At 47.4% G+C, this 26,562-nt stretch overlaps 1 protein-coding gene across 5 annotated transcripts in view; it reads left to right on the top strand.

Annotated features, from left to right (window-relative positions):
- Window positions 1–4,708: 4,708 nt before the first annotated feature.
- ITGA6 (integrin subunit alpha 6) overlaps window positions 4,709–26,562 on the top strand; it is a 76,840-nt gene continuing 54,986 nt past the window's right edge. For 3 of the 5 annotated variants that reach the window (XM_026492552.4, XM_044381477.3, XM_026492554.4), the window contains exon 1: window positions 4,710–5,091. In XM_026492552.4, the coding sequence (XP_026348337.2) occupies window positions 4,910–5,091 (182 nt within the window). In that variant the 5' untranslated portion in view covers window positions 4,710–4,909. Of the gene's footprint in view, window positions 5,092–18,798; window positions 18,803–26,562 lie in introns of those variants that run through there. The other 2 variants (XM_044381479.3, XM_057318614.1) reach the window with 2 other exon arrangements.

Below are 26,562 nucleotides of genomic sequence, written 5' to 3' on the forward strand. Positions count from 1 at the left end.
AGACGCTTTAACGACTGCGCCACCCAGGCGCCCCAAAATTAAATTTATTTTTAAAAAGATTTTATTTATTTCTTTGACACAGAGAGAGAGTGAGAGAGAGAGAGAGAAAGACCACAAGCAGGGAGAGGGAGAAGTGGGCTCCCTGCTGAGTAGAGAGCCTGAAGTGGGGCTTGCTCCCAGGACCCTGGGATCATGACCTGAGCCAAAGGCAGATGCTTAACCAACTGAGCCACCCAGGTGCCCTGAAATTTACTCGAAAATGTATCTGGGTGAATAATCTTAATGTCCACTGATGGATTGATAATGAAAACATGGTGTGAGTGTGTATACACACACACACACACACATATACATACATATATATACAGTGGAATATTATTCAGCCATAAGAAGAAGGAAATCCTACCATTTATGACAACATGGATGAAACTCGAGGACATCATGCTAAGTGAAATAAGTCAGACTGAGAAAGACAAATACTGTATCATCTCGCTTATATGTGAAATCTAAAAAACCATCCAAACCCCAAACTCACAGAAATGGAACAGATTGGTGGTTACAACAAGTACGGGGTGGGGGGGGTTGTCAAAAGGTACAAACTCCCAGTTAATAACATAAATAAGTTCTGGGGATTTAATGCACAGCATGGTGACTATAGTTAATAATATTGTATTTTATATTTAAAAGTTGCTAAGAGAATAAATCTCAAAAGTTCTCATCACAAGAAAAAAATTGAAACTGTGAGGTGACAGTTGTTAACTAAACTTGCTGTGGTGATTGTTTATATATGTATATGTATTTATATATGTATATATATAATATATATATGTGTATATGTATTTATATATGTATATATATAATATATATATGTATATATATAATATAGATTATAATCATATTGTCAACTTGCTGTGGTGATTGTTTATATATGTATATATATATATAATATAGATTATAATCATATTGTATGCCTTAAACTTATACAATGCTATATGTCAATTATCTTTCAATAAAACCGGAAAAATAAATAAATACATCTGGGTTTTAAACTAGGGTATAGCTGGCAATCTGGATTCTCCTGATTCCAGCCAAAGGTAGGTTTGCCCTTATAAAATGTGCTGTGACTTACAGCAAATAAAATGTCAAACAAAAAGCAGTAAGGTTCAGAGTGGAAGGCAAACCCCTGATCACTTGTATAAAGAGACAAAAAAGTAAAATGGAAAACTCTTTTTCTTTTTCTGAAGCATAAAGTCTGACATTGACTAGTACAATCCCTATTGGAAAAGCTTACTACATATGTCTAGTTCACACACTATGTTTATCCTGGGTCAATACATAACTCGCGAAAGCCAAATTTTGAAAGGCTCTACACAAGTGGAAATTCTGATTTTAATACAACATTTGAAGAGCTTCGGATCCTGTTACTTTACTAATCGTTAAGGCAAGGCAATTCTTTGGGGGTAGATACTATCCTTATCCCTACTTCATAGCTGGGGAAACTGAGGCATAGAGAGATTAAATGATTTAAGGTCATCTGGTCAAGCTGGAACAGAGGCCGAATTTGAAGCAAGGGTATTGGGTTCCACAGACCATGTGCTCTAGGGCACATGCAAGTGTAAAACCATCAGTATAATGTAACCACAAAAGGAGAATAAAGAGAAGTTTTCCAAAGCTAGTTTCCACGTTGCCTAAAAAGCAGCGAATATGAAATTCTCTGCTGTTGGTGATGATGAAGTCAGTACAACAGCGAACTTGATAGCAAAATGATTACAGTAGGTCCCAGGAAATGGAAAATATTTCAGGCATGACATGAGTTTCTTCGACTTCTCCATAGGTGAGCGACAGTTTAAAATTATTTGAAAGCTCCCCTACCAAAGGCGGGATATAGAACAAATAATTTTCTTTTAAAAGTGTATTGCTAAAATATAATTCAAAAGCTCTCATCTGAGCAAATATCTATTCAAAGCTTCCACAGCCTTTTTATTTAAAATTTTCAGTTTGTAGAAGTATGTTGTGATTTTATAATCATATTCTTAGGTATTCCTGTTTGTTTTCTAATCAACCTTTTTTGGAACATGACATGATTTTGTCATAACTGGATTTGTAGAGCCCTTCTTGCAATGGGCAGGTGCACACACAAAACACACACACACACACACACACACACACACACACACACACACACACACACACACCATGCCCTATACGGTCAGCACACCTTTATCGTCAAGCTAACTTTCTCCCTTTGATTCCAGACAAGTGTATTCTTGTCTCAGATTTAGTTTTTTTCATTTAAACTATGTACCTCCCTCCCTGGGTCTTGACTTTATAATTTTTAGGTTTCTTGCTTCTTTCATTTCTTCGGCCCCAGACATGGACAATATCCTCAGCAGATCCGGAAGGACCTCTACACCTACCTTTCATAAGCTATTTCTCTCTTATGTTAGCACACCCCTATTTACCATGGAAATCACAACGGATTCACAACACTTGATTGTTACAGTTAATCAGGAAAAGCTAACAGTCTTCAAAGAGATTATTGTTAAGAGTCTGAGTTTGATTCAACTTCAAGTATGATTGGGGTCTCAGGCAGGACATAGGTGAAAGGTAGGAGTGTGGTTGAAAGTTTTCCATCTGCGATGGGCACTCGGGACACTCCAGGACAAGTCTCTTTTATCAACCAGTTCAGAAGTATTTCGGCAACTGTCACAGCCACGTGAGTGGCTCCCACTGGGTCCCAGCCTGCAGTAAGGTTCACTGGGCTCTAACTGTACTAGCTTGGACCTGTTTCTCTGGAATAGTATGTGTTCAACATGAAGAAAAAAAGGCTACCTTGCATGAAAAATCATAATACAGATGTTTCTTAGCTTACTCGATTAGTTTCCAACAGTCTCACAATCTTATCAAGGTTATTATGCATTTGTGAAAACAGTGTGATCTCCCACATTGTCTACTGAATTTGAACTCACTGCACCCTACTTTTAACTATACTTGACTGGAGTTATTGATTGGCAGACAAGTGGGACCTGCCCCTCCTATGCTGACCGACTTGCTCTGGAAGCTGTTATCACCCGAGGACCCTTGATGACGTCAGGCAGCATTTTTGTGCGGTGGGGGCTGCTCCCTTGGTACAAATACTCCTTTAGGCGAAGGGCACCCCCAACCCTATCCCCACGTGTACACACGGAACTCCAGGTCTTCTCTGGGACTGTACTCTGCTTCTGTTTCTAACACAGGGATATCAGATTCCAAGGCAGGCTCCCCAAGGCATTCCAGGAGACTTCAGGCTAGCACTTCTTAAACTTTTTTAATGGCATGGGACCCCCTTTTGTTAGGCTGCCAAAGATCATGAATCCCCTTTCAGAACAAGGTTTTTAAAAGCATAAAATACATGGGATTGCAAAGGAAACCAATTATTTTGAAATACAGTTAACAAAATGTTTAAAAAATGTGTTGTAGCAACATATATACTTTCTAATTGACCTATTGCATGACAAGATCTAGTGGAGGGTCTACCTAATAACTACTGCAATTGAAGATATTGTAACAACTATGATGTGATGTTGGAGACTAAGTCATAGATACTTATCCTACGGCCACTGTGGTGTTTTGCCTCTATTCATAATGGAAAGAAATGCTAAATGTCAGTTACGTTAGTGAAAATAAAAGTGTAAAAATTTTTTGTCACCCCAATATCACAGTAACCCTGAATTCTCTCTCCCCTGCTTAAGAACCCCTGCCAATAAAGTCGCCCTGGAGGTCAACACCACATTGGAGGCCCCACCCCATGCTCTGGAGGCAGGAGCCTTTAGGCCACCCACACAGAGCTCAGAGCTGCCTCTTGGCAAGGATCTAGTCCTGGGAATTTGGGGGCAGGAAAGGACGGCTTTTGAGCTCATGGGGACCACCTTACACACCCATCCTTTACAGTTGAGGAGCTGCTTCTCCGCTTCAGAGCACCTAGAAACCAAGTTTTAAATTGCTGACACCTGTGTGACTTCTCCCACAAGCTCTCCTTTTCACCGGGGCAGCTCCCTGGGTTCTCAGGGTCAAGGCTGAGCTTCAGTTTTCTAATCTGCGGATTGTTATGAGGGCTAAATGAGCTATAAAATGAGCTATATCAATTGTATAGCACTATCGAAGTTTGGGCTATTATCATTTTTGACGATTAGTTCTTTAAGGGCTGAAAACAATCCAAGCAGCTCCCTCCCCCAAGTATCTGGCAAGCGTGAAGCGCTCCAGAAGCATTGTGGACTGAATGAATGAAGTGAGCATTTGCACGTGGGCTTCGGTCGGTGAGAATCCGCGGCTTAAGGCGATCAGGGTCGGCGCATCACCAGCACTTCTTGCTAACAGGTAGTAAACGCCTTTCTGGCTCTGCGCCGAATGGCAACCACAATTCCAGAGCTTCTTTCCCGGAGGACCCCCAGGACGCGGCCGCTGGGCCGGGAGTTCGCCTCCCCCCAGCACCCCGGTCTGCCACGGCTGCTTCCGGGCCAGGTAGGCGGCGGCGGGAGAGGCGAGGGGCTGGCGGGGGAGGGCAGGTTCGGAACGCCGCGCCGCCAGGCCGGCCGGGAAGGTGCCGGCAGCGGGGCCGGGCGGCGGGCGCGCGAGGAGGGGCCAGAGGGGTGGGGAGGGGTGGGGAGGGGCGGGGCCGGCGTCCTCGTCACTTGATAAAACGCCTGCGAGTCTCCAGAGAACAACGGGCTCATTCAGCGGTCGAGAGCTGCCCGCGAGGGGGAGCGGACGGGCGGCCAGCGCGACTCGTCCCGGGGGTGGGGCCGGCGCGGTGGCCAGAGGAGACGAAGGTGGCCGCGGCGGCGGCAGCAGCAGCGCGGCAGCCTCGAACCCGGCCCCGAGCGCAGGGCGGCCACCGCGGCTCCGGCTCCCCCTCCCGGTGCGCCCGCCCATGGCGGCCGCGGGGCAGCTGTGGCTGCTCTACCTGTCGGCGGGGCTCCTGCCCTGGCTCGGCGCCGCCTTCAACTTGGACACCCGCGAGGACAATGTGATCCGGAGAACGGGGGAGCCCGGGAGCCTCTTCGGCTTCTCGCTGGCCATGCACCAGCAGCTGAAGCCCGAGGACAGGCGGCTGTAAGTTCCCCGACTTCCCACCCCCGCCAGGGCGCCGGCCCGCGCGCGAGCAGGGGCGAGGGCGCGCCGCGTTCCCGCCCGCCGGCCCTGCCCGTGCCGCTGCCCCGCCCGGGATTCCGCCAGCCCCCGGGGGAGTGCAGCCCGCCGCCCGGCCCGGCCCGGCGCGGCGCCTCCCCCCATGCAGCCCTGGAAACCGGAGGGTCCGGGGGCCGAGCCCCGCGGACCGCGGCCCCGGTGCCAGGCGGGGCTGTCCTCGGCCCCGGGAGAGTTTACTTTTTTTTTTTTTTTAAACAAAGTGTTTTCCGGCGGTCCTTGCCTTCGGGCATGTTTGCTGGGAACCCGGCAGGTGGCACGCTTTGCTGAGCTTCACGTGTGTGTGTGGGAGGGGGAGTCGGGGGGGGGTGACCTGGGGTGTAGGGTCGCCGTGTCGCTGCTGTGGACTTGCTGGGAGCGTTGTTCCGGAAGATCCAGGCCTTTCCCAGCCTCACGCAATACCCGGTTTCCCCGCAGACTCGGGAGCCCTGCAGAAGTTGGAAAGCCACTTTTCATCCTGTCCTGCGTGGCTTTCCACGCCCGGCGGGCGCTCCTGTGGGAGCTACTTTTACATACCCCTCCCCCCTTTTTAAAGATGGAATTGACCAAGCACCTGTTCGCATGACTAGATCAGCTGAGAAAACAAGACCCTATGAGTGGTGTGCCCCGTCCCTGCCCAGGCCCCAAAGCGTCCGGGGTAAACCCAAAGACCCTTTGGGCCCCTGCATTGGGCAGGCCCAAGCCGACGGGTTAAAGCAAAATATCCGATCTGGCTGGGGCTTTGGAAACACAGTTTGGAAGATCACTACCCCCCCCCCCCCCCCATAGTATATCGGTGTTCCTCCCGGGAGAAAGTGGAGACTGGCACTGCTTAGCTTCTCTTTTTCTTTCTTAGTGTTTGGTTCCCACATGAGCAAACTCTTTAGGCTAGAGAGGGAGCTTAGTCCGTCTTAATCGCTGTGAGCCTTCGTCTTGATCTATGCTACTGAAAAATAAACTCACGGACGTTCCCTCCTCCCCTAAGGCTTTTAGTTGAGCCGAGGTCCTTCCAGGACCAGCAGACCAGAGAAAGCAAAGTGTAGCCTCGTAAAGAGAGGACTTGTTTATGAGGGTCAAATGGGATGTTAGAGCTGGAGGAAAGCTCTTGATTTCTGCAATTAACGACTTTGAAATTGGTGAATCTTCATGTCAGGTTTTTCTGATAACCCCTGCTAGTGAAGCAAAGAAAGTCGTTGGGGGTGGGGAGCCGGAGGGCTGGTGGTCTGCAGGGCTGGCCAGGTGCTTATACTCTGACTTCTCTCAGTAGAAATCATTGTTAAGCTGTAAATCTGAAATGAAAGGTGGTTTCTGTTACCTCAGTGAATGGATGACGTTTAGCGTCTCTGAGTACTTCGGGGTGTGTGAATGTGCCTCCACCCACACGGAGAATTTGAACTGGTTAGTGCAGGCCTGGTTGTGGGCCAGCAGAGGGGATCATTCAGCGGGGTATTCTCTTGCACCTGACGCCTACTGAAGGCGATGGCTTCCTTGGAATAGATGTTCAAGCCAACACTGTGAAGGGCCAAGAAAATATCTTTGGGATGGAGACTTGCAAAATGTGACGCTAGCCAGGAATCCCTGTCACTAAGCAGCGTGCTTGCTAAAACTTGTTACTGCTGCTTCACGTGCTCCTGTGGGTGAGAAGAAGCCTGTCATGGGAGTCTGCCGCCTTCTAGGAGGCTGACGGAGGGGAGGGGCTGACCAGACCCGGAGCGTCTCTTCCCTAGAGCTTGGAGTCTGGCAGTAACCACACTGTAGGGGGCCGTGGTTTATGTGAGATTCCGTCCTTTCCCCTTCTTTTGGTAAAGTGTTCCGGCTTCAGAAGCAGCTTTGGCCCTCCCGGGAGAACCAGGGCACACAGACGGTAATCACATCAGTCGTCACCTTTGTCTGTAACGGTTGTGGGTGTAAATAACAGCCGGGGAGGTTGAGACCCCACAGCTTCGGTCCAGTGTCCTAAACTCTGCACTCTACAGAAAAGTTCAATGGAGAACCGGTGAGAGAGAGACCTGAGCTCAAATTCCTTCTGGGCCATGTGGCAGCTGTTAGTTTAAGCCTTAGTTTCTTTATCTGTAAAATGGAGCTATTTAATAAGGCAGTTGTGAGGAGTAAGAGGCCGCATGCACAATGCGTGGGGACTTGCTGACTAAATGGTGGCGGTTAGCGGTGATGCGTGGAGAAGCACTAATTGAATTCCTACTGTGTGCCCGCTCTGGACAGGTGTTAGCCGTTCTGATTCTGACTGCCAAAGAGCGGAGCCAAAGTTTATTATAGGTGGGGTAATTGATAATTTAAGCTTAGTCACATTTATGAAGCCCATGTTCAAAGCAATTGAACTTTAATTGGCCTTAATTAGACTGATAAAGTAAATTTGCTGAACAAGGGCCTTTATTGAGGCAGGAGAAGTGAAGAATTATGGGAATATCAGATGAATGCGCTGTTACAGAAATTGCCATAGGTTTTTGTGGGTTAAATTTTCTACAGTGCTATTTAAATATTTAATACCATCTTGAACTCTAGTTAAGATTTTATAACAGAATAATGTATCTGAGAGCCTTAGAACGTGTTGGGTGTTCGTAAAACTTTGGGGACTATAAAACGGAGCTGGAGACTGTAAAACTGCACTCAGGTTTTAGGCTGTGCATTAAGGAAGTTGGAGACTCCACATGATGATGAGATAGTTGTCTGAGTTACTGAGGTCAGGCTGTGCACTCCATGGGATCTTTTCATTTCTCTTAGGTAGTGAAGGTTGAGTTACCACCCCTTCCAGGCAGACCATGTGGGACGACCTCTGTGGGTATGTCCATTCCATGAATCATCACTCTTAGCTGTTCTGGGAAGAGATGGATCTATGTTTGACTATAAGGCAGAACCTAGAAGGGAGACATCTGTAAGATATTCTTATAGAGCAGTTCTGGGTTTTCCCCAGTCCGTTCTCTTCTTTGGGGAGCGTTCTGATCATCATCTTCCAGAGGCTCTCCAGGCCCATTGTCGTCCTTTCTTCTTTCTTCTTACGATTTTTATTCGAGAGAGAGACAGAGAGCGCGTGCGCACGCACACTTGGGGGGAGGAGCAGAGGGAGCAGGACAAGCAGACTCCACACTGAGCACAGAGCCTGACGTGGGGCTGGATCCACGACCCTGAGATCATGACCCGAGCGGAAATCAAGAGTCGGACACTCAAGCAATGAGCCACCCAGGTGCTCCCCCCGCAACCATTGTCCCTTCTGTTCTGACTCTGATGTTTGCTTTTGATTTTTCTCAGACTTGTGATACTCCTGCCTTTAAAATCATTAACTAGTCATCTAGTCCTAAAAATCATCTAGTCCAGCTACTCCCTTTATAGGTAAGAAACTAAAGCTGAAAGTTAGGAAATGTCTGAAGTCTCACAAGTGCTTCAACAGAGTCTTAATAGAATCTGAATTTGAACTTGGTATTTCTGACTTGTGCTCATGCCATCTCCTAAAGGAAAAGTCGGAAATGTCTTTCAGACCTGGAGAAATTGGCCAGCATCTGAATTTTGGAAAAGTACTATGTTATGTTGATTTATTAAACTGCTTCCCATGTGAATCAGGGCTATCTCTTTAAATACCTATGCCTGGACTCTCTTCCAGTTGACCCGTATTCCAGCTGGCCTTGGACCAGAATCTGGGTCCTTCTTTCTTTGCCTCTTACTCTCTCCCCTTCTGAAAAAGCCCACTGAGGGGTGAGTGGAACTAGCCAGGGATGAGAGCTGTGTCCAGGATGTGTCCCTAAGCACTGGCTCCCTTGCATCATTCACAGTGCCATGTGGCCCAGGGCCAGCATCCAGGGACTGTGCTCGGTCACCTTGAGTCCCGAGAGTGGAGAAAGTGCCAAAATGGGCAGGGAGACTTAGAGGAGGTCATAGGACTCTACAAGAAAGAGAAATAGACAAGTTTAATTTTAACACAAGCTGGTGTGAGACCATCCAAGTAATGACTTAGGGGTTTGAAAAAATGGATCGGAGTACTCATGGTATGAAGAATTTGTCAGGAAAGTCAGGTTAAATGCTTATGTAAGATTCTCCATGATTGTAAAGAAGCAGGTACCATGTTGTTCTTAGTTGTATAGTACTCTATTTTAGCATAACAATAGTAAGATTTAGTTTAAGCTTTGGTCATCAAGTAGAACTTGAGCTATGGCACATGGTTACCCTAGGACCTTGGCTCCACATAGTACTATGACAGAGTTGGCCAGTGAATTATTTGGCACTTGCAAGAGGGATAGTGGAGACATAATAGAAAATACTGTTGTATGCTTACATGACTGGGTCAGTTTTGTGTGGAACACTGATTGGGTTCTCGATCAGCCCATCTTAAGAAAGAACGTAGTCAATCTCAAGAGCCAGTTTAGATTGCTCCATGAAAGCCTGTGAGCCCACCCTACACTATAGCAATTTCTTCTTCCTTTGAATGTCAGTAGCACTTAGTATCACGTGTCTGACAGTTCTCATGGTTTCGTGTTTAACTGTTAGCCATGATTTTCCGAGGATGAACCAATCCTTCCCAACTGGATTATAGGTTACATGAGGGCAGAGGTTTTAGATTCATTTCTTTGCCTGATAGCAGCTAGCATATACCTTGCAAATACAATGGAGTCCTATCATCGTACACTCAATTTAACTTGTGAAATCAACTCTTTCAGCTCAGGGTAGAGAGAGAAAGAAATCCCTTGATTTCACCCGTTGCCATTCCCTCCTCAAAGTAGCCCTTGGACTCTGCTGCCCCCAGGGAAAAGGCAGCTATAGGCGTGATGCAAATAGATACCCAAGATGTTAATTCTTGGTTTTTGAGTTTTGAAGGACTCCCTTCCCAGCTAAGGGATTTTCACGAGTGATTTTAATTACATTTGATTTTTGCCTTAAAGGCAGACTTGAGAGCTTACCCCCAGAAATGCAGGCTGCCCTGCCCTGCAGTGGGTGCTTAGGATTTGTGGGTTGTTATAATGAGACTAGATAGGGTGGCTGTAGAGCAAGGTCCTGAACGCCCTTGACAAGGGTGTGTGGGGGTCAAATGAGAGCCCGTGAGGGTACTTGGGAATTGATGGCTAAAGCTTTAGTTATTCAAGGCTAGTAGGGGAATCTTGAATGTGTGGGACTCTAGGGGGCGTGGGGAGGCTGCTGACTTCCTCTGCTCAGAGCTGTGGAATGGTGATCCGGTTGGACCTTGTGTCAGAAGCAGAATTCTGCTGCCTTCTTAGGAGGTTGGTGAAGACTCAGCCCTGCAGTAATGGGCGCCAGGGCCAGCACTCACCATTTCTTACCTTTTGTGTTTGTTAAATAAATGGAAACCAGGGCTGTAAAAGATGAAGTGGCTGTGGCTCATCGTTGGGCACGTTGGTTCTCAGTCTACGTCTTCCGTGCCCCCCGGACCGTGCAGCATGGGGTTTCTCTCGTTGGGCTTGATTATGATCATGGTTAAGTGTCCATCCTTCCTTCCGTTCTACAGTGACCATGTTTGGAAAGTACATCTCAGAGGAACATGCCTCGTAGCCTTTTGGTTAGCTGAATACGAGTTGGGTTTCAGTATGTGGAGATCAGCGGGCAGACAGATGCCGGGATGGTGAGGGGCTGGGTGGGCAGTGACTTCGTGCACAGGGTACCCGTGGAGGGTGAATTGTGAAGTAATAGGGCAAGTTAATGAGGAATACCAACTTCCTGGTTTCCAGATCTTCTCAGACCTCTCTGACTTTGGAAGTATCCCCCTACCTTATCCCTGGGAGACTGGGAAGTTTGCACTCTACCCAGGGCAGGGTTGATGATGATTTATTTTCCTGGTCCTTTGTTTGGCATTAATGTACAGTAGGAATGCTGGGTCCGTTGGTGCAGAGCTGGGTCTGATTGTTCACAATGAAGCTGCCTAACGTTGAAGATGCGCGGACAAAGCGTGGAAGTCGTGTGGGCTAGCAGAATTTTGTTAAACTGGCACTTGGAATTGGAAACAGTGATCCCTTGGATCTAAATCAAGAGGCTAATTGTTAATTAGCCCTGAACTGGGGCAAGTGCATTGGCTCCTCAGCAGAGTGGGTCCCTGTTAGCCTAAATAACAGGGTGGAACGATCACCGTCTAATCTGCTGCTGTCTGGCTTTTCTGTTTAGGTGAATAAGGCAAGAGAGTTCCAAATCCGTTTACTCCAGAGTTGGTGTGCCTGTAGAACGACTGCTTTCTTAGGCCACAGTGTAGCCCCAGACTCTCCCCCACATCTCTTTTCTTCCCTCCCTCCCCCTCTCTGTCCCTCTGTCCCTCACTCCCTCTGTCCCTCTGACACATGTGCTGGATTCCAGTGTTGGATACTGCCGTCACTTCGCCCAATCCCAAATTGGCAGAAAGACTTTAAAAACTTTGAAGACTCTAAAACCAATGAGCTGGCAAAGAAGACTGTTCTGACTGAAGGGAAAGTGTCACTAAAGCAAGTGCAGAAAGCAAAAGCAAGCGGCGTGGAGCCGTGGACGTCTGCTCGCATGTTTATTTGCTAACCGGCTACATACGTCTTGAATGTCACACAACCCGAAGATTACTTTTTTTAAGAGCCACTTCAGATACAGTATAAGAAAACCTTTTAACGAAATATGCTTCCTAAGCCTAAACGTATAGAAATAAAAATAAACTTTGGAAATGTGAAAGGGGCACATTGATTAGTGATATGAAGAGTAAATGGAGCACAGAGTAGTGCCTGTTTCCCTGGGGCTGTGTTTGCTTTGTTTGGGGATATCAATGTCACTATAGTTTCTTCATTTGATAAAGGATATTGATTTGTACTGAGGTTAAGTGTGGGTGTGGGGGGAAGTGTACAAATGATAAACATTTCAGAGCCATAAGGGTAGGATGTCACTGAACTGTAGGTCTCCTGAGCCAAATAGCCTCTTGTCTTTGCAGATGCGGGCCTTTCTCTTCAGGATATACTGCCATTGGTCAAGTGGTCACAGTCTTCTGTGGTCCTGATAAAGCAACATAATCTAAAGTTAGCAAGAGGGTCCTCATCAAGGTGCATCACAGCTAGGGATGTGCGATGGTTGTTCCTGGGGTGAACGGACCACTTGACAGCAGAAGGAATTTGAAATCCTGTTTTTCTTTCTATTTGCTAAGGAGAGTAAGCAGTCCTTCCTGGGTCCTTTTCCCACTGATCCATCTGTCAGATGATGGCCTGACCCCTCCAACTGGCAGTGTAGGACTGTCTCTTGAGAACAAGGATATTTTGAAGTGAAATGGAAATGTTTAGAATTCTGCAAGGCTTTGGTGAGATTGGACATGAAAGTGCTGAAAACGAGTTGACTAGGGTTTAGGGAATCCTGCTTTGCTGCGACACATATAAACCTAAGAGTTTTCAAACAAGGGGGAAAGCTTAAAGAGGCTCGGATGTGATCGGGTGGATAGGCAGGAGACGACATTCTAGGAAAACATCGTTCTGTGCCTGCGGCCTCCTGGCTGCTAGTGAGACCTGGCCCAGGTGCCAACTTACGATGATACTCAGACCAAGTTGAGAGCTGGCTTTGAGATCTGGGTGATGAAGGGGTCTCACATGGACCCACAAGTGCAAGAGAAGGTGGGTTTGGACACTGTTGCGCCTTCTAGAGGCCCAAGGATAGAGGACCTGGAGAAGACGTCTACTGACTTAGATGGCCCAGAGCTCAGGGGAGGGCTTCGGGGACCGGCCGGAAAAGCGTTTTTGTGCTTAGGATGTGGTCAAGCCATATCGGATGCCAATCTGATCAGCCAGTTTAGAAGGAAAAGTCTAAATCTTCTATTTAGAAAGGGTTCAGGGCTGCTACGGAGATGAAGTGAGGGTGTGGGCATGTGGAGAGGCATCCCGGGGCCCCCCACTCAGGATGATCCCAGGAGGTGAGGACTGCAAGATGAGAATCCCCCAAGGTCAGCAGCACCAGCCAGAGGCCATCGGAGAAGCTTTTGCACTGGCCTAGGGTAAGAAACTGATCTTTCGTAAGCTCAGTTATTTCTATGTGTGCACATTTATACAAAAATGTGTATTTTATATTCAATTTAAAAGAAAGTAGGGATTTTGATCCTTGAACATGAGGAACAAGTAAAAATTTAAAGGGGAATGTGCTCTGGACCTCTAGAGAAACCATAATCAACTTTTTTTGGGGGGGTTTTCCTATAGAAGTTGTAAGTTCAAGAGACATTCACTGAGCATTTACTGTGTATTAGGCACTCCTCTGGTGCTAGAGATACGGTGGCAAACTAAATAGATAAAGTCTCTGTTTAGTTCTGTTGGGGGAGACACAAAATAAATAGGGATATTATGTTAGAAGGTAGTGGGTGATACAGAGGGAAAGAACATGGAGGAAGGGACTGCGGAGCGGTTGGCGGTAGGTCAGCCAGGGAAGACTTCATTGAAAAGGCAAAGCTGCAAGCCCTGTCAGTACTGAGGGGGCAGCAGGAACACCCAGTGCAAAGGCCCCACGGCAGAAGCATGCCTAGCAAATTTAGAACAGCAAGGAAGCTTATGGTCTCCTTGGAGGCAAATTGTGGAGCCTTATAGGTCTTTGAAAGACTTTGGTTTTTACTCCTGACTGTGATGGGAAGCCTTGGAATGTTCTGAGAAGAGTATGACATGTTCTGACTTAGATTTTAAATAGTTTTCTTTAGCTGCTAGGTTGAGCATAGACAAGGGTGAGGGCAAGGGTAGATGCAGTGGTATTAATTAGACGCCTGTAATGATAGATAAGAGATGATGGTAGTTTGGACCAGGGTGGTAGCAGTGAAGATAGAAGTGGTTGGATTCTGGATATATTTTGAAAGTAGAGTTGGCAGGATGAAGAGAGTGTAAAAAAGAACATCTTCAGGGTTTTTGGCCTGAGCACCTGGAAGGATGAAGTTGTCGACAACTATGATGGTTTAAGGCAGAGCGTGAGAGGAAGGGATTTTGGAGGAAGGGTGAAAGTTTGGTTCTTAGACACGTTAGGTTTGAGATGTCTGGACGTCCCAGCGGAGGCGCTGCGTAGACAGTTGAATGCCAGTCTGAAATTCAGTGGGGGAGGTGTGGGCAGGAGGTGCAAATAGTGGAGTCCTGGGCCTCTAGGTTGTATTTCCAGTGGGGGGACTGAATGCCGAATAAGGTCACGGAGGGAGCAGAGGTAGAGACTAAGGGCAAAGCTGTAGGGCATCCCCCTGCAGAGGTTAGGAAGATGAAGGGCACGGCCAGTAAGCGGGAGAACAGGTGTGCTGACCTGGAAGCCACATGATGGAGGCTGTGATCCGGTTGTGTCAGCGAGCTGAGAGCTGACCCCCGGAGTAGCCATGTGGAGGCCATCAGCAGCCTGTGCAGGGTGCTCGTGGAGGGCTGGGAGCAGGGCCTGGTTGGATGGATTGGTGAGAAGAGAAGAGGAATTGGAGACAAAAAATAGGAACTCTGAGTTTTGTTGAAGAGGGGAGCAGAGCAAGAGCTAGAGGAGAAAATGGGGTCAAGAGGGAATTATTTTTATGATGGAAGCAAGTTATAGTGAGCTGGGCTGCTGGTGGGGATGCTTCAGTAGAGAAGGAGAAGTGGGTGCAGGAGAGGACAGAGTTGCTGGTGTGATGTGTGTGGGTGGGTGGGAGGGGTGAACCCGTAGAGGGGTTAGCCTCCTCACTGGAGCCCAGGTAGCTCATCTCCCTACAGAGTAAGGGGGCGCAGATGCGGGTGGCTGGGTTCTTGGCCTGGTGGGAGGCTGGGGGAGGTTTTTCCTGATTGCCTCTCGTTTCTCATCAATAACCTTACTCATTAGCCCTCAGTTCCTCAATACCTGTGTAGAAGTTTGCCTTGTAGGGGTAAGAACTCCATTCTAGAGATAGAGGAATGCGGGGTTTGAATCCCCGCTTCCTCACATTCTGTGGATTTGACCTCGGGCAAGTTACTCCTCGGGAAGGTGGAGGTGCTAACAGTCCCTGCCCCATGGGGTTGTGGGGAAGTGTGGTGGGGATGAAGCACTTGGCATCGCGCCTGGCACATCCAGTAGTCATCAGCCTTCACTGCTGTGGGCCCCTTCAAGTAAAATAGGAGTAGACTTCTCTCCCCCACGGAGCTTTTGTAGCTATCTTGTCTTGAAAGTCTGGTGGACAGCGGGCACGCCTCTTTGGGGATTAGGTCACAGGTGAAGTTGTCCCATGGGCAGGGGAGCTACAGCTGGACTTAGGGCCAGTTCATAGGCAGATAGAAACTGTAGTATCACCTTGAAGGAGAAGAAGGGGAAACACGGGACTTGGAAGAAGGAAGAGAAAATGGCAATGCATCAAACCCCTTTCACCATCTCTAGCTCCTTAGGCCATATTTGAGCTGCAGAGAACCACAGCTTTTTATATTGTTAAATTCTTACAAGGCTCATGGTAGGTGTTGAGTGAGCATTGCCCACATGCGAGTGTGTGCAGCTCCAGGATCCGGTACCGTCTAGGATGGCACAGTGTCTGTGTGCCTGTCGTCCCCCCTCCCTCCGGTAAACGTCAGGACATTGACAGGTAGGTGTGTGCCGTGCGGGTGGAAGTGAGCCAGGAACACGGCAGGAGTGCCCTGGCCTGACTTCCCGCTCCTGGGGCCTGGTTGCTTGTCTTTGTAATCCTGGTCAGCGTTATCTAGTGTATCACGGGGTGTGTTGAGTAAAAATGATGCGTGGCCTTGTTGAATTGTCAGGAATGTAGAAAACCAGGCTAAATAGCCCTTTGGGTTCTAAAATACTGCTGGTTTTCAATCTCTTCTTTCAAGATAAGTGGTATAGGCTAACAAGCTTGAGATAAATCTGAATCTGGAAGGAAATAGAATATCTCTGAAATTATGCAAGAGGGTGACTCATCAGGACCTTAGCATCCATTGCCCTGGGGTGTGCCATGAATTAATTGCAGCCCATCTCCCTGGGGCGGCGTGGTGGGGAGTTATTTCTTAAAAAGTTATCTCTTTGTAGTGCAGAATGGAATATGTGTAAATTTTTTAATATAAAGCATGAGGCTTTAAAATCAATTCAAGCTTTTGGTGGGCATTTTGGGTTATGTCCCCTGTACATGTTTACCTTCCTCTGTCATTCAGTGCTTTCGTGGAAATGGTTGAGAAACACTGACCAGCCCAAACTCTTCTCCATAGAGGGACAGCTGAGACCAAAACAGTCAAGTGACACTTAGGTGGTGGGAGTATGGACCCTGAAACACCGCTGCCTGATGCCCTGTCCACCTGATGTTGTACCGTCTACTGCCTTTCGGTGAAGTGGCCCATTCTCAGAATTAATCCTGTGCCACATCATCCTGCCCTTGACAGAACAGTGTCCTACGTTTTTAAATGTCTCCCTGGAGTAGTGATAGCAAATATACAGACACTGTTGCCCTTTTCCCCTGGTACTTGGAGACTCTCCCAATGACCATACCACTTTTTTCAGCAAAGTCTCCAAATTCTCCAGGTCAGCATGGGTTAGCCTCTGCTGATGAACGGGTGTCTGCACATAAGACAACACCCGTTTGCCTGCTTGGTCTGGCCAAATTCCCTGCTACGGAAGGCACTCTATAAATGTCTGCCTGATGGGTATCATCCCTACTGGTCTGAGAGCTTCTCAAGAGCAAGGCTGACAGCTTGTCCATTTTTGGTTCATTAAAGAGAAGGGTACCCAGTGGTACTGGTTGAGCTGTTTGAGTTGATTTAATTTCCCAGGTACATTAAAGACTTCTGGAGAATAGGAAGTGCGGTTGATCCTTTACACCGTGGTACTACCTTTTTTTTTTTTTTTTAAGTTGTGGTAAAACACACAGAACATAAAATTTACCATTGTAACTGTTTTCAGGTGTATAGTTCTGGAGTGTTAAATATATTCACATGGTTGTGAACACTTTGGTTCTCCTTAAACTTGTTTTGGAGTGTCCAGGAATCAGAACGTCCATGTTACTGGGGCCATAAAATATTGATAAACTGAACTACAACTAAATTGAGAATTGTGCTATGTCCTGTCCTCTGGTAGGATATTCTGATGCGGTTCGGTGGCAACAAGTTAAAAGTTGAACACGTTTCCGGTAGACGTTAAAGTCCCCTGTCCGAGCTCAGCATGTGTTTTCCGCGTTGGGAAATGTGTGGAACTCCCGGGTTCCGCAACACCTGTCCTTCGGAAAGCCAAAATTCTTGTCTTCAGTTTCTGATGGAGTGTGAGAGCGAATCGCGCAGATAAAAAGCCTGGCTGTAGTCGTTGGTTTCTCACTTGGTCTTGCTGTTCTTCCCATCTGACGCGGCGGCTTTAGCACAAACCCTCCATCTCGGTGGCCACGGAGGTCAGGCTGGAGCTGAGCTTTGATGTGACAGCGGCACATTGCGGGTTGAAGTTTGAAAGGTAGTGCATATGCACTCAGGGAACATCAGATTAGACTGCAGCTGTCCCGAGCAGTAAGGTCTCTTCCGCTTATCTTGCACATTCTTGTTGGTTGGTACCTCCCACCCACACCCCGACCTCCTTTAGAGCCTCGCTCATCTGTTACCTGGGAGCAGCTTTCTTTTCTTTCTCTGTTCATCTCTTTGATTTTCTAATGATTAATTTCTCTGTTGCCTGAATTCTGTTTAGTGTAATGGACTCTTTTTATTCTTACTGATGTGTTTATCATGGAATTTCTTTCTTTTTTAAAAAGATTTTATTTATTTAAGAGTGAGTGGGAGAAGGGGCAAAGGGAGAGGTAGAAGGAGAAAGCATCTCAAGCAGACCCCGTGCTGAGCCCAGAACCCGACCCGGGGCTCAGTGTCACGACCCTGAGGTCACGACCTGAGCTGAAACCAAGAGTCAGACACTTAACCGACTGAGCCACCCAGGCACCCCTATTGTGGAATTTCTAATAAGCGATTTGGAAGCTATCAGAAGCTCGCTGACGGTTCTGAATTGTGGGCCCCCTGAAGGCAGGGAGTTGGGTCTGATTTATCTGTCCTTACCCGGGGCTTCCGTGTGGAGCCTGGCACACGTCATTCCTCGAAAATAAAAAAGTGCTGCTTTACAAGAAATCTAGGCCCGTGTGCAAGCTGTAGGTGTTTTCATCTGCACAGGAAGAGTGGGTGTATTCTAGTAATATCACCCAGTAATGCTTTTGTGGATTTCTTTACCGCTGGAACTGTTTATCGCCTACTGAAGTTGGGAAGGAGCCCAGTAAATGATCTAGAAAGATAGACTATGTCCCTCATTTTATGGATCAAGGAATGGAGGCCTAAGATTTATTGTAGGTCATGCAGCCAGCCACTGAGGGGGCTGCACCCACACCCTCCTCCCTGCCCACTTCCTATGCTTGAACCCTGACCTCGACCTCCACCCCAAACAAGGGTCTGTCTGATCAGTGCTTCTGTTTTTATAAAATGTCCGCAGAACCGCAGGCAGATCTGTTCAAGTCCCACCAAGCTTCTCTGAAAAAGAGAGCTCTATTTTCTCATCAAAAACAGCTGCCATCCTGAGTTCCTGAGATAAGCGTGTCTTGATGAGGAACTGGGCCTGGATTTGCCTTTGACCACAAATTCAGAAGCAGTGGCGTGTTCCCCAAATGGACCCGTACCCCCTCTGGCTCGTTCCTGGACAAGGCTTCCTAGTTCGCTTCACTCCTCTCATTCACGCTTTAGATTAGATGAAAGGTGAGGTGCCTGACTCAGGCTGTGACTCACTCCTGCTCCTCCCTGTACAGGCGGCTGTTGCACCGTGGGTTGGGCAGCGGCCACAGCCCCGAAGACTCAGGCGTTGAAACCCCGCGGCTATTTATCAGTAGCGCTCACCGCATTTCAGAGCTGTATGTTGGGATGCCCCTGAGATGCATGGATTCCTCCCCTTCTACAGGAGGATTTGAGGCGTGCGGATTTTGTGTTGATGGCCCTTCAGAGCTGAGATGTTCGTCTGAACGCCGGCAGTGCTGTGGGCTTCATGGGGGGCTGTGCGGTTCCTCTCTGGGGTCCCTGCAGATCGCTCTGCAGCTCGCCTGGCCCTGGTGGGGAGCTTGTCTACCCTCGCAGCTGTGGGGATGGCAGCCTCTGCCCTCCAGGTGACCTTTACTGCCGTGCCTGCTGTGCCCCAGGTAGGGCTTGTATGCTGCCTTATTGGCGTGTCCTCACGGCCCTGGAATGGGCTGTAAAAACCAGCGTTGACTTTTGCCTGCCCGTAGCCGCGTACATAAAGATAGCATGTGTGAGCTTGCCTCACGCCCTTACCAGGCTTGCTTTCTGCATGACTTCTGGGCTTGGATTTAACCTCTGACCATCTCTGTCATTCACTCTGCAAGACTTTCAGTGACCCAGTGTCCATCGGGGTTTTAAAAATTTTTTTAAAAATTATTTATTTTAAAAATTTCATGTTTTTTATTTTAAAAAACATTATTTTATTTAAAATATTACATGTAAGTAATTTTAAAATTTTAAAACATTATTTTAAAAATTACATGTAAGTTTATTTGGTACAAATATAAAAACTACGAAAAGATGTGGAGGGAAATCCCCCTCCTAGGGCATGTGATGTAATGAGCACTGGGTGTTATAGAAGACTGATGAATCACAGACTTGTGACTCTGAAACCAATAATACATTATATGTTAATTAACTGAATTAAAATAAAAAATGTTAAAAAAAAAAATCCCTGTCCTAGCCCTGGTCTCCAGTTACCCTGGACTTCCCGGCATCAACCGTCATTTCACCAGTTTGTTGTGAATCCTTGCACAGGTGCCTAAACATTTATAAGCAAATGCATACATTTTTTTACACACATGGTAGCGTGCTGTCTGTATTCTTCACCTTGCTTTTCTTTCTCTTGGCATGTTTTAGAGCTTGTGTGAGGTGGTAGGTAGCTTCCTTAGTATTTTTATTGTCTGCGTAGTATTCAGTTTTAATGGTGAACCATGATTAATTTAACCAGTCTGGATATTCAGGTAATTTCTAATTGTTCGCTGTTAAAAGCAGTGCTGCAGTGAAGAACTTGATACCCCCCCCCCCCCCCACACACGCACTTTGCTTTCGCCTAAGTCGCGGGTCCATTCCCAGGGCAGTGGTTTGCCCAGCACTGTCGGAATGAACCAGGCTGATTCTCGAGGAGCGACTGGCCGCTCTCCACGACTATCACAAGCAATGTCCTACTGTCCGATGCTGTCAGGGACCGCTACTCTGCCTTTGGGGTACTGGAATCTTTGCGACAACTAGAACTGACAGTCTTGCACGCACGCTGTTGGAGTCCTGATGGCTTCAGCATTTGTGCCTCACCTGCACCTCTACTTGCTAAAAAAGGTTTGAAAATGAGAGTGGCTCGTTGGAATGTGTGTGAACTGAGCACCAGCAAGAGCACGGATGGTGCTTCATCACCACATCAGGGTTTACAAGGTTGTTTGATGTTCTTTCGTTTGATCTTTGCAACACCCCATGAGAACATTTAGAACCAGTTCACAGACGACACCCAGCTAATAGGTGCTACAGCCAGGATCTGACCCCATCAGGTCTCCTAGTCACTCCCTTAGTATTTCTTTTTTTTTTTTTTTTTTTTAAAGATTTTATTTATTTATTCGACAGAGATAGAGACAGCCAGCGAGAGAGGGAACACAAGCAGGGGAGTGGGAGAGGAAGAAGCAGGCTCCCAGCGGAGGAGCCCGATGTGGGGCTTGATCCCATAACGCCGGGATCACGCCCTGAGCCGAAGGCAGACGCTTAACGACTGAGCCACTCAGGCGCCCCCTCCCTCAGTATTTCTAATTACGGTTTTGGCCTGCCGGTCTGGTCCGGGGCAGGTAAGAAGTCGTGAGCTATCTGGAGGTCGTGGCTGCTACAGGCACGTACCATGTTATCCCGGTAATGACAGATCCAAGCAGGACTGTCGTTCAGCGGTGTAGCCAGTGAAGTACCACTTGTTAAGCTATTGAAATACTTCTGTTGGGGAAATCGTTTTGCCCCAGTCCCCCTGAGTGTCCCTCCTGGCCACTCTTCCTATAGGACACCCACCCCTATGTCTCCCCACAGTCCAGCAACGAAAGGAGAAGCGTCCTAACACAATAGGGGCCTCTGGGCTGCAGCCCCGGCGCTGTGCTACCATCCGTGATTAATGCGTTTCCAAGCCATACATGTTTAAATATCTTTAAGTGCAGGAGTGGAGTAGTCAACAGTACGAATGTCTAGCAGTGTCGCTTCTGTAAATATTTTTATATGCATACACTTTTGAAATTGTGGTTTTTTGTTTATAGTATCCTATTTCTAGTTTTTAATTTTAATTTTTTTTTTTTTTTACCTGAAAAGCCGCTTTTGGCTTTGCATTTTGTGTTGTTTTTGTTGTTTATTGTTTTGCTGTTGGATATAAAAATCTGGGTAGCTGGATCGAGGCGTCGAGGAACCAGAACCCACTTTCCCGATTGCTCCCCCATGTGTAGCTTCAACCCCATAGTCCACGAGGGCAGCATGTGTGCCCTAGGCGGGGCGATCAAGGGGTCAAAGAAGAGTAGAGCCAAAGGCCCACGACGACCATCTTCTAAAGAAAATTCCTGGAAGCAGCAATGTGGTCTTTCATCGTGCGTCCCCTTTAGCAGGACCACATTGTAGGTCACGTCCTGCTGGAAAGGGAGGCTGGGCTGAGCCGTCCTTATTCAGGGTGACCTTGTGCCTAGGTGATCCCTTCACTGTGGAAAAAGGGGAGAACCAGTCCTGGGCCACAGCCAGCAGTGGCCGGCACGGCTACTAAGCCTGTTATTTCAGTTCTCTTATTTAGAAAATAAACTACGTGGGATTAATTTCCTTTTCTAAACATTGAAAAATTTGGATTTCCTAGGCTGTTGGAATAGTGAAAATGGATATGGTGACTTACCAGCTGTGTGTTTTTTAAATTTACCCTTTATCTTCCTGGTTTTTTATTAAAAATATGTTACTGAAGAATGATGGAAATTGAAGTCACTTTTTCCTTTGCAAATGAACTATTTGGTAACAGCTTTTAAGAAAGACTTTTTTTTTTTTTTTTTTTTTTTTGAGAGTTAACACTGATAACTATCGATGCTCGGCACACCTGGAGTATAAAAACCTGCTTGGTAATGGGGTGCCTGGGTGGCACAGCGGTTAAGCGTCTGCCTTCGGCTCAGGACGTGATCCCGGCGTTATGGGATCGAGCCCCACATCAGGCTCCTCCGCTATGAGCCTGCTTCTTCCTCTCCCACTCCCCCTGCTTGTGTTCCCTCTCTCGCTGGCTGTCTCTATCTCTGTCGAATAAATAAATAAAAAAATCTTTAAAAAAAAAAAACCTGCTTGGTAATAACATACTCAAATTGAAAATTATTAAATGTACTAAATTACAAAGTGAACTTCATTCATTTAACTGAGTGCCTACTATGTGCCAAGCAGTGTGTGAAGATCAAAGATGGGAGGCTGGGCTCACAGTCCAGCTCAAACAGGTTAGACTTGGTTCCTTGGACGGTGAAGTCCCTAGAAGGACAAATGTGATTCTGTTTGGCAGCTGGAAATCAGGTATCTCATAATTCAGAAACACAGGAAGTGATCAAATGGCACATTTGACAAGGTCAAGCAGCTGCTTTGTAAAACTGAAACAACAGTTTTGCTTGGAGACGTTTCATTTTTCCTTTTCTTACTGCAGTAGATAACAGCATTTTTATTCTAATTCCTTGAGGACTTACCGGTAATAAGTTGCTTGATCAGCTGAAAAGCCCTTCCAGTTAATGATTTTATTTTTAAAATGAGGTGGTTGTGTATTGATACCTACACTTTCTCAGTTTTTGTTGAAGCGGCATTCTTGGGCATTTTAAATACAGACTATTGCGATTTTACCTTGTTCATGCTAATTGAATTTTTCCTTGAGATTATTTAAGTCCTTATTGTTGGGAGATTTGAAGCCAGTGTCGAACCCAGGTCACTCCAAAAATTGATGCCAGGGATGGAACCAGAATTTTTCTCCACCCCTTCTCCCTTTTGCTGACCTGACAACTCTAGTTGGTATTCCGTTTAAATCGTTGAAATTGGTGCCTTCACTTCGCTTTTTCCCCACCCTGGTAGTGGTGGACGTTTCTGAGCTGGAAGACGAGATGAATATGGTGGATAGTAAACACACTGCCTGCTCTGAGTGTTTCTTTATTGCATGAGCTCCCTTGTTCTTGGTCAGAGACACACCTATTGTAGAATGTCCCCAGTCAGGTAAGAACTGGAACCTTCAGGCTCAAATGTCAGGAGTTTCACAGTCCCTGGAAACTGGATTTAGTTACAGCATGTTTCTTCAAGGGCACAGGGAAGAAGTCCCTTATAAAATGTTTGGATGGCCAGGACGAGATGACTGGTTTTGTGGTTCACACACAGGGGGCAGATACTCTTTGGGCCCCTGTGGCATGGAGCTCAATGTACTTTATAGGCCTTAATTATAACTGGCCATGCTCTTGGAAAATTTTTTTTTTTTTTAAGGTAGATAAATGAAAGTGCTTTGGTGATGTTATGGAATCAAGCAGAAAGGAGATTTGGGGTGTGGTGGTTTAGAGCAAGATCAGGGAGTATGGGGCACAACTCCTATTTCATCACTTAGCAGCTGTGTGACACTAGACAAGTTGCTTGTCCTCTCTGAACCTGCATTCACATTTATAAAGTAGGTGGTGGTGGTGGTTTCTGCTTCTTCATGAACTCAGAGTGCCTCATATATAATAAGAGATGAGAGCTGCCAGTGTATTCTTAATAATAGCTTGTTTGCCCTAATTTGCAGGTCAGATGTGTATTTATGTGATTTCTTGGAAGGTCATTAGAAATCTCGTCTTCTGAAAGTGAGATTGTCGTTCAAAAGGGAGTGTCGGCCTTTTGATCACCTTCTGTGGAAATGTGAAGACCCTAGGCGAGGAGGTGAACAGATTTGTTCCACCGTGAATTTTAACTTGTACTTGAACAAACTGGATCAGCCAGTCCGTACAGTTAAATAGGGTTTTGGTTTTCCTTGGCCACTCTTGAGATCACACACACACACACACACACACACACACACACTGGACCAAATTCCTGCCCTTGAGGAGTTTATAGCCTGATGAAAGCAGGGTGGGGAGAAATGCTTGTCCAGGGAAGCTTGCTGTTGTGGGGAGGGTGAAACATTAGGGTTGAGTCTTGAAGGCACATTCATGTGTAAAGCCTGGAGCTGGAGTTTGGAAATTCTTGGTGAGGAGAGCTCTGGAGCGGGCGGGATGGCAGGAAACTTGTAGGGAAGGCACAAGGCCTTTGTGTGCTTGGGAGGTCGGGGCAACTGGAGCGGAATGGCTAGGGGGTGGCCCCCGGGTGTGGCAGGCCGGGTGCGGCGTGGAGGAAGGGTGGTATCACGTAGTGTCTGACCCTCGCTGTCTTCATCTCTAAGATGCAGACACCTGCCTGCCGATTACTGAAACATTAGAATAAAAGTCTATGTGAATACCCTTGTAATTACATTGTCCTATCCGTGCAGGCAGGTTCCCCCTCCTCAGGGTTGCGCCCGCCCTGCGAAGAAGAGCAGGGGAATGCGTGAGAAGTATCCACCTGGGGGGTTGCTGTCCGTGCACGCATTGAGTGTCCCGGCTGCGTCCGGTACCGCCTCGGCTCTTGTAGTCAGGGAGCAAGGGAAGAGCCCCTGCAGCCCTGGACCGGTAGCATTCTGGAGAAAAGATAGGGATTGACACAAAAAACGAAATATGATAATTTCAAGTGCCGATTGGACTGTGGCGATGATGAACTAGGGAATGTAGGGAGTGACCGAGGGAGAGCTCTAGCTGGGATGATCAAGGGCGGGCCTCTCTGAGGTGGTGACGGGTGTTGAGCCCCGATGGATGCGAAATATCTGGGGCGAGAATGTTCTGAGCCCAAGGAAGCAACTGCAGAGACCCTGAGATGGAAACCAGATCGGTGTGTTCAAAGGACAGAAATCGGGCCAGTGTTGGGGGAGCGAGTTGGGGCGGATGAAGGGCACTTCCCATAGTATCTTGTGGAGCGCGGCAGGATTTGAAGTTTGTGCCAGTGGCGTGGGGACTGATGGGAGGGTGGTAAGCGGAGGACTGATGCGATGTGCCTTAAGATGTAGAGAGAACAGTGTTTGCTCTGTGGAGGATGGGCCGGGGTGGACAAGAGTGGAAAGAGGTAGACCAGTTGAAATGATACTGCACTTGTCCAGCTGTGACCAGATGGTGGCCCGTGTAGCAGAGACGTGGGGCAGAGTGTGATGTGGAGGCGGAGCCAAGAGAACTGTGGCCGCGCTGGGTATGGGATAGGAGGGGAAAGCGAGCGATCAAGGCTGACTCCTAGGTGCCTGGCCTGAGCACCTGGGTAGAGAGTGTATATTTACCGAGAGAGTGGAGGCTGGTGGGGGGCACGGCGGGGAGTGGGGTTGTGTTTTGAACATAATGTGAGATGCCAAGGAGGCAACTGGGAGTAGAGAGTGGAGCTTGGGGGGAGGTCTGAGCTGAAAAGAGCTGTTTTGGGAGTCCTCTGTTAATGGAAGGAATATCTAGCACTACTCCAAGAGCAGAGTGAGAGACTGGGGGGGGGGGGGGTCTGAGCTCTTACGGGGAAGGAGCAGCCGTGAATGGGCTGACCAGTAACCACTGGCTGGCACAGACTTTGCTGCCCTTTCTTCAGCCGGGCCAGTCTAGTTCCTACTTGGACAGGATTTGAGGGTCAAAATTGAACTAGACGTGGGAAGTTAGAGACTCTCATATCCCTCTCCTCCTACATAAGGGAAATGAGCCCACAGTTCAAAGCTCTTGTGGGGCACGACAGGAATGGTCATGGTGGACACAGTTCCCAACTGTGAAGAATATACAGGTAACAGACACTTTCTGTTAAACTGGGGGGAGAAGAGGTTAGAAGGGGCTCTGTGTGGTACCCTTCTAGAATTATCATTTAAAGCTCTAACAATGAAAAGGAGCCCCTGGTGCTTGATCCACTGCTAAGATTGTGAAGGAGTTTGACATTCTGGGGATTCCTCTGAAACAATTTAAAGAAATGTGGTTTAGGGGCGTCTGGGGGGCTCAGTTGGTTGGACGTCTGACTCTTGGTTTTGGCTCAGGTCGTGATCTCATGGTTGGTGAGATCAAGCCCTGCGTCTGGCTCTGCACTCAGTGGGGAGTCTGCTTGAGGGTTCTCGCCCTCTGCCCCCGCTCCATTTGTGCATGCTCTCTCTCAAATAAATAAATCTTTAAAAAATTGTCGTTTAGAATTTGATTCAGAAAGAGGTAGTCTGATTCCTTGGCCTGCTTTCCTAGACCCTAGTTCCTCTCTCCAGGTTGTTAATTATTTTGACTATTAAGGTCTTAAATGCAAACTGCATAATTGACATTGGGCCCTGGGCAGGTCCTCTCTCAACCTTCATCCTTGTTTCCCTAAAATTAGGGAATCAAATGAGATCAGGCTGGGCTCCTTGAGCTCCTCCAGGAAACTGGGACTAGTGAGCGTCGGCGGGCAGTGGCTCTGCCCCCGGGTACCAGGGCTCAGTTAGTGT

The sequence above is a fragment of the Ursus arctos genome, unplaced genomic scaffold (genome assembly GCF_023065955.2).
Source record: "Ursus arctos isolate Adak ecotype North America unplaced genomic scaffold, UrsArc2.0 scaffold_1, whole genome shotgun sequence".
NCBI classification, from domain to species: Eukaryota; Metazoa; Chordata; class Mammalia; order Carnivora; family Ursidae; genus Ursus; species Ursus arctos.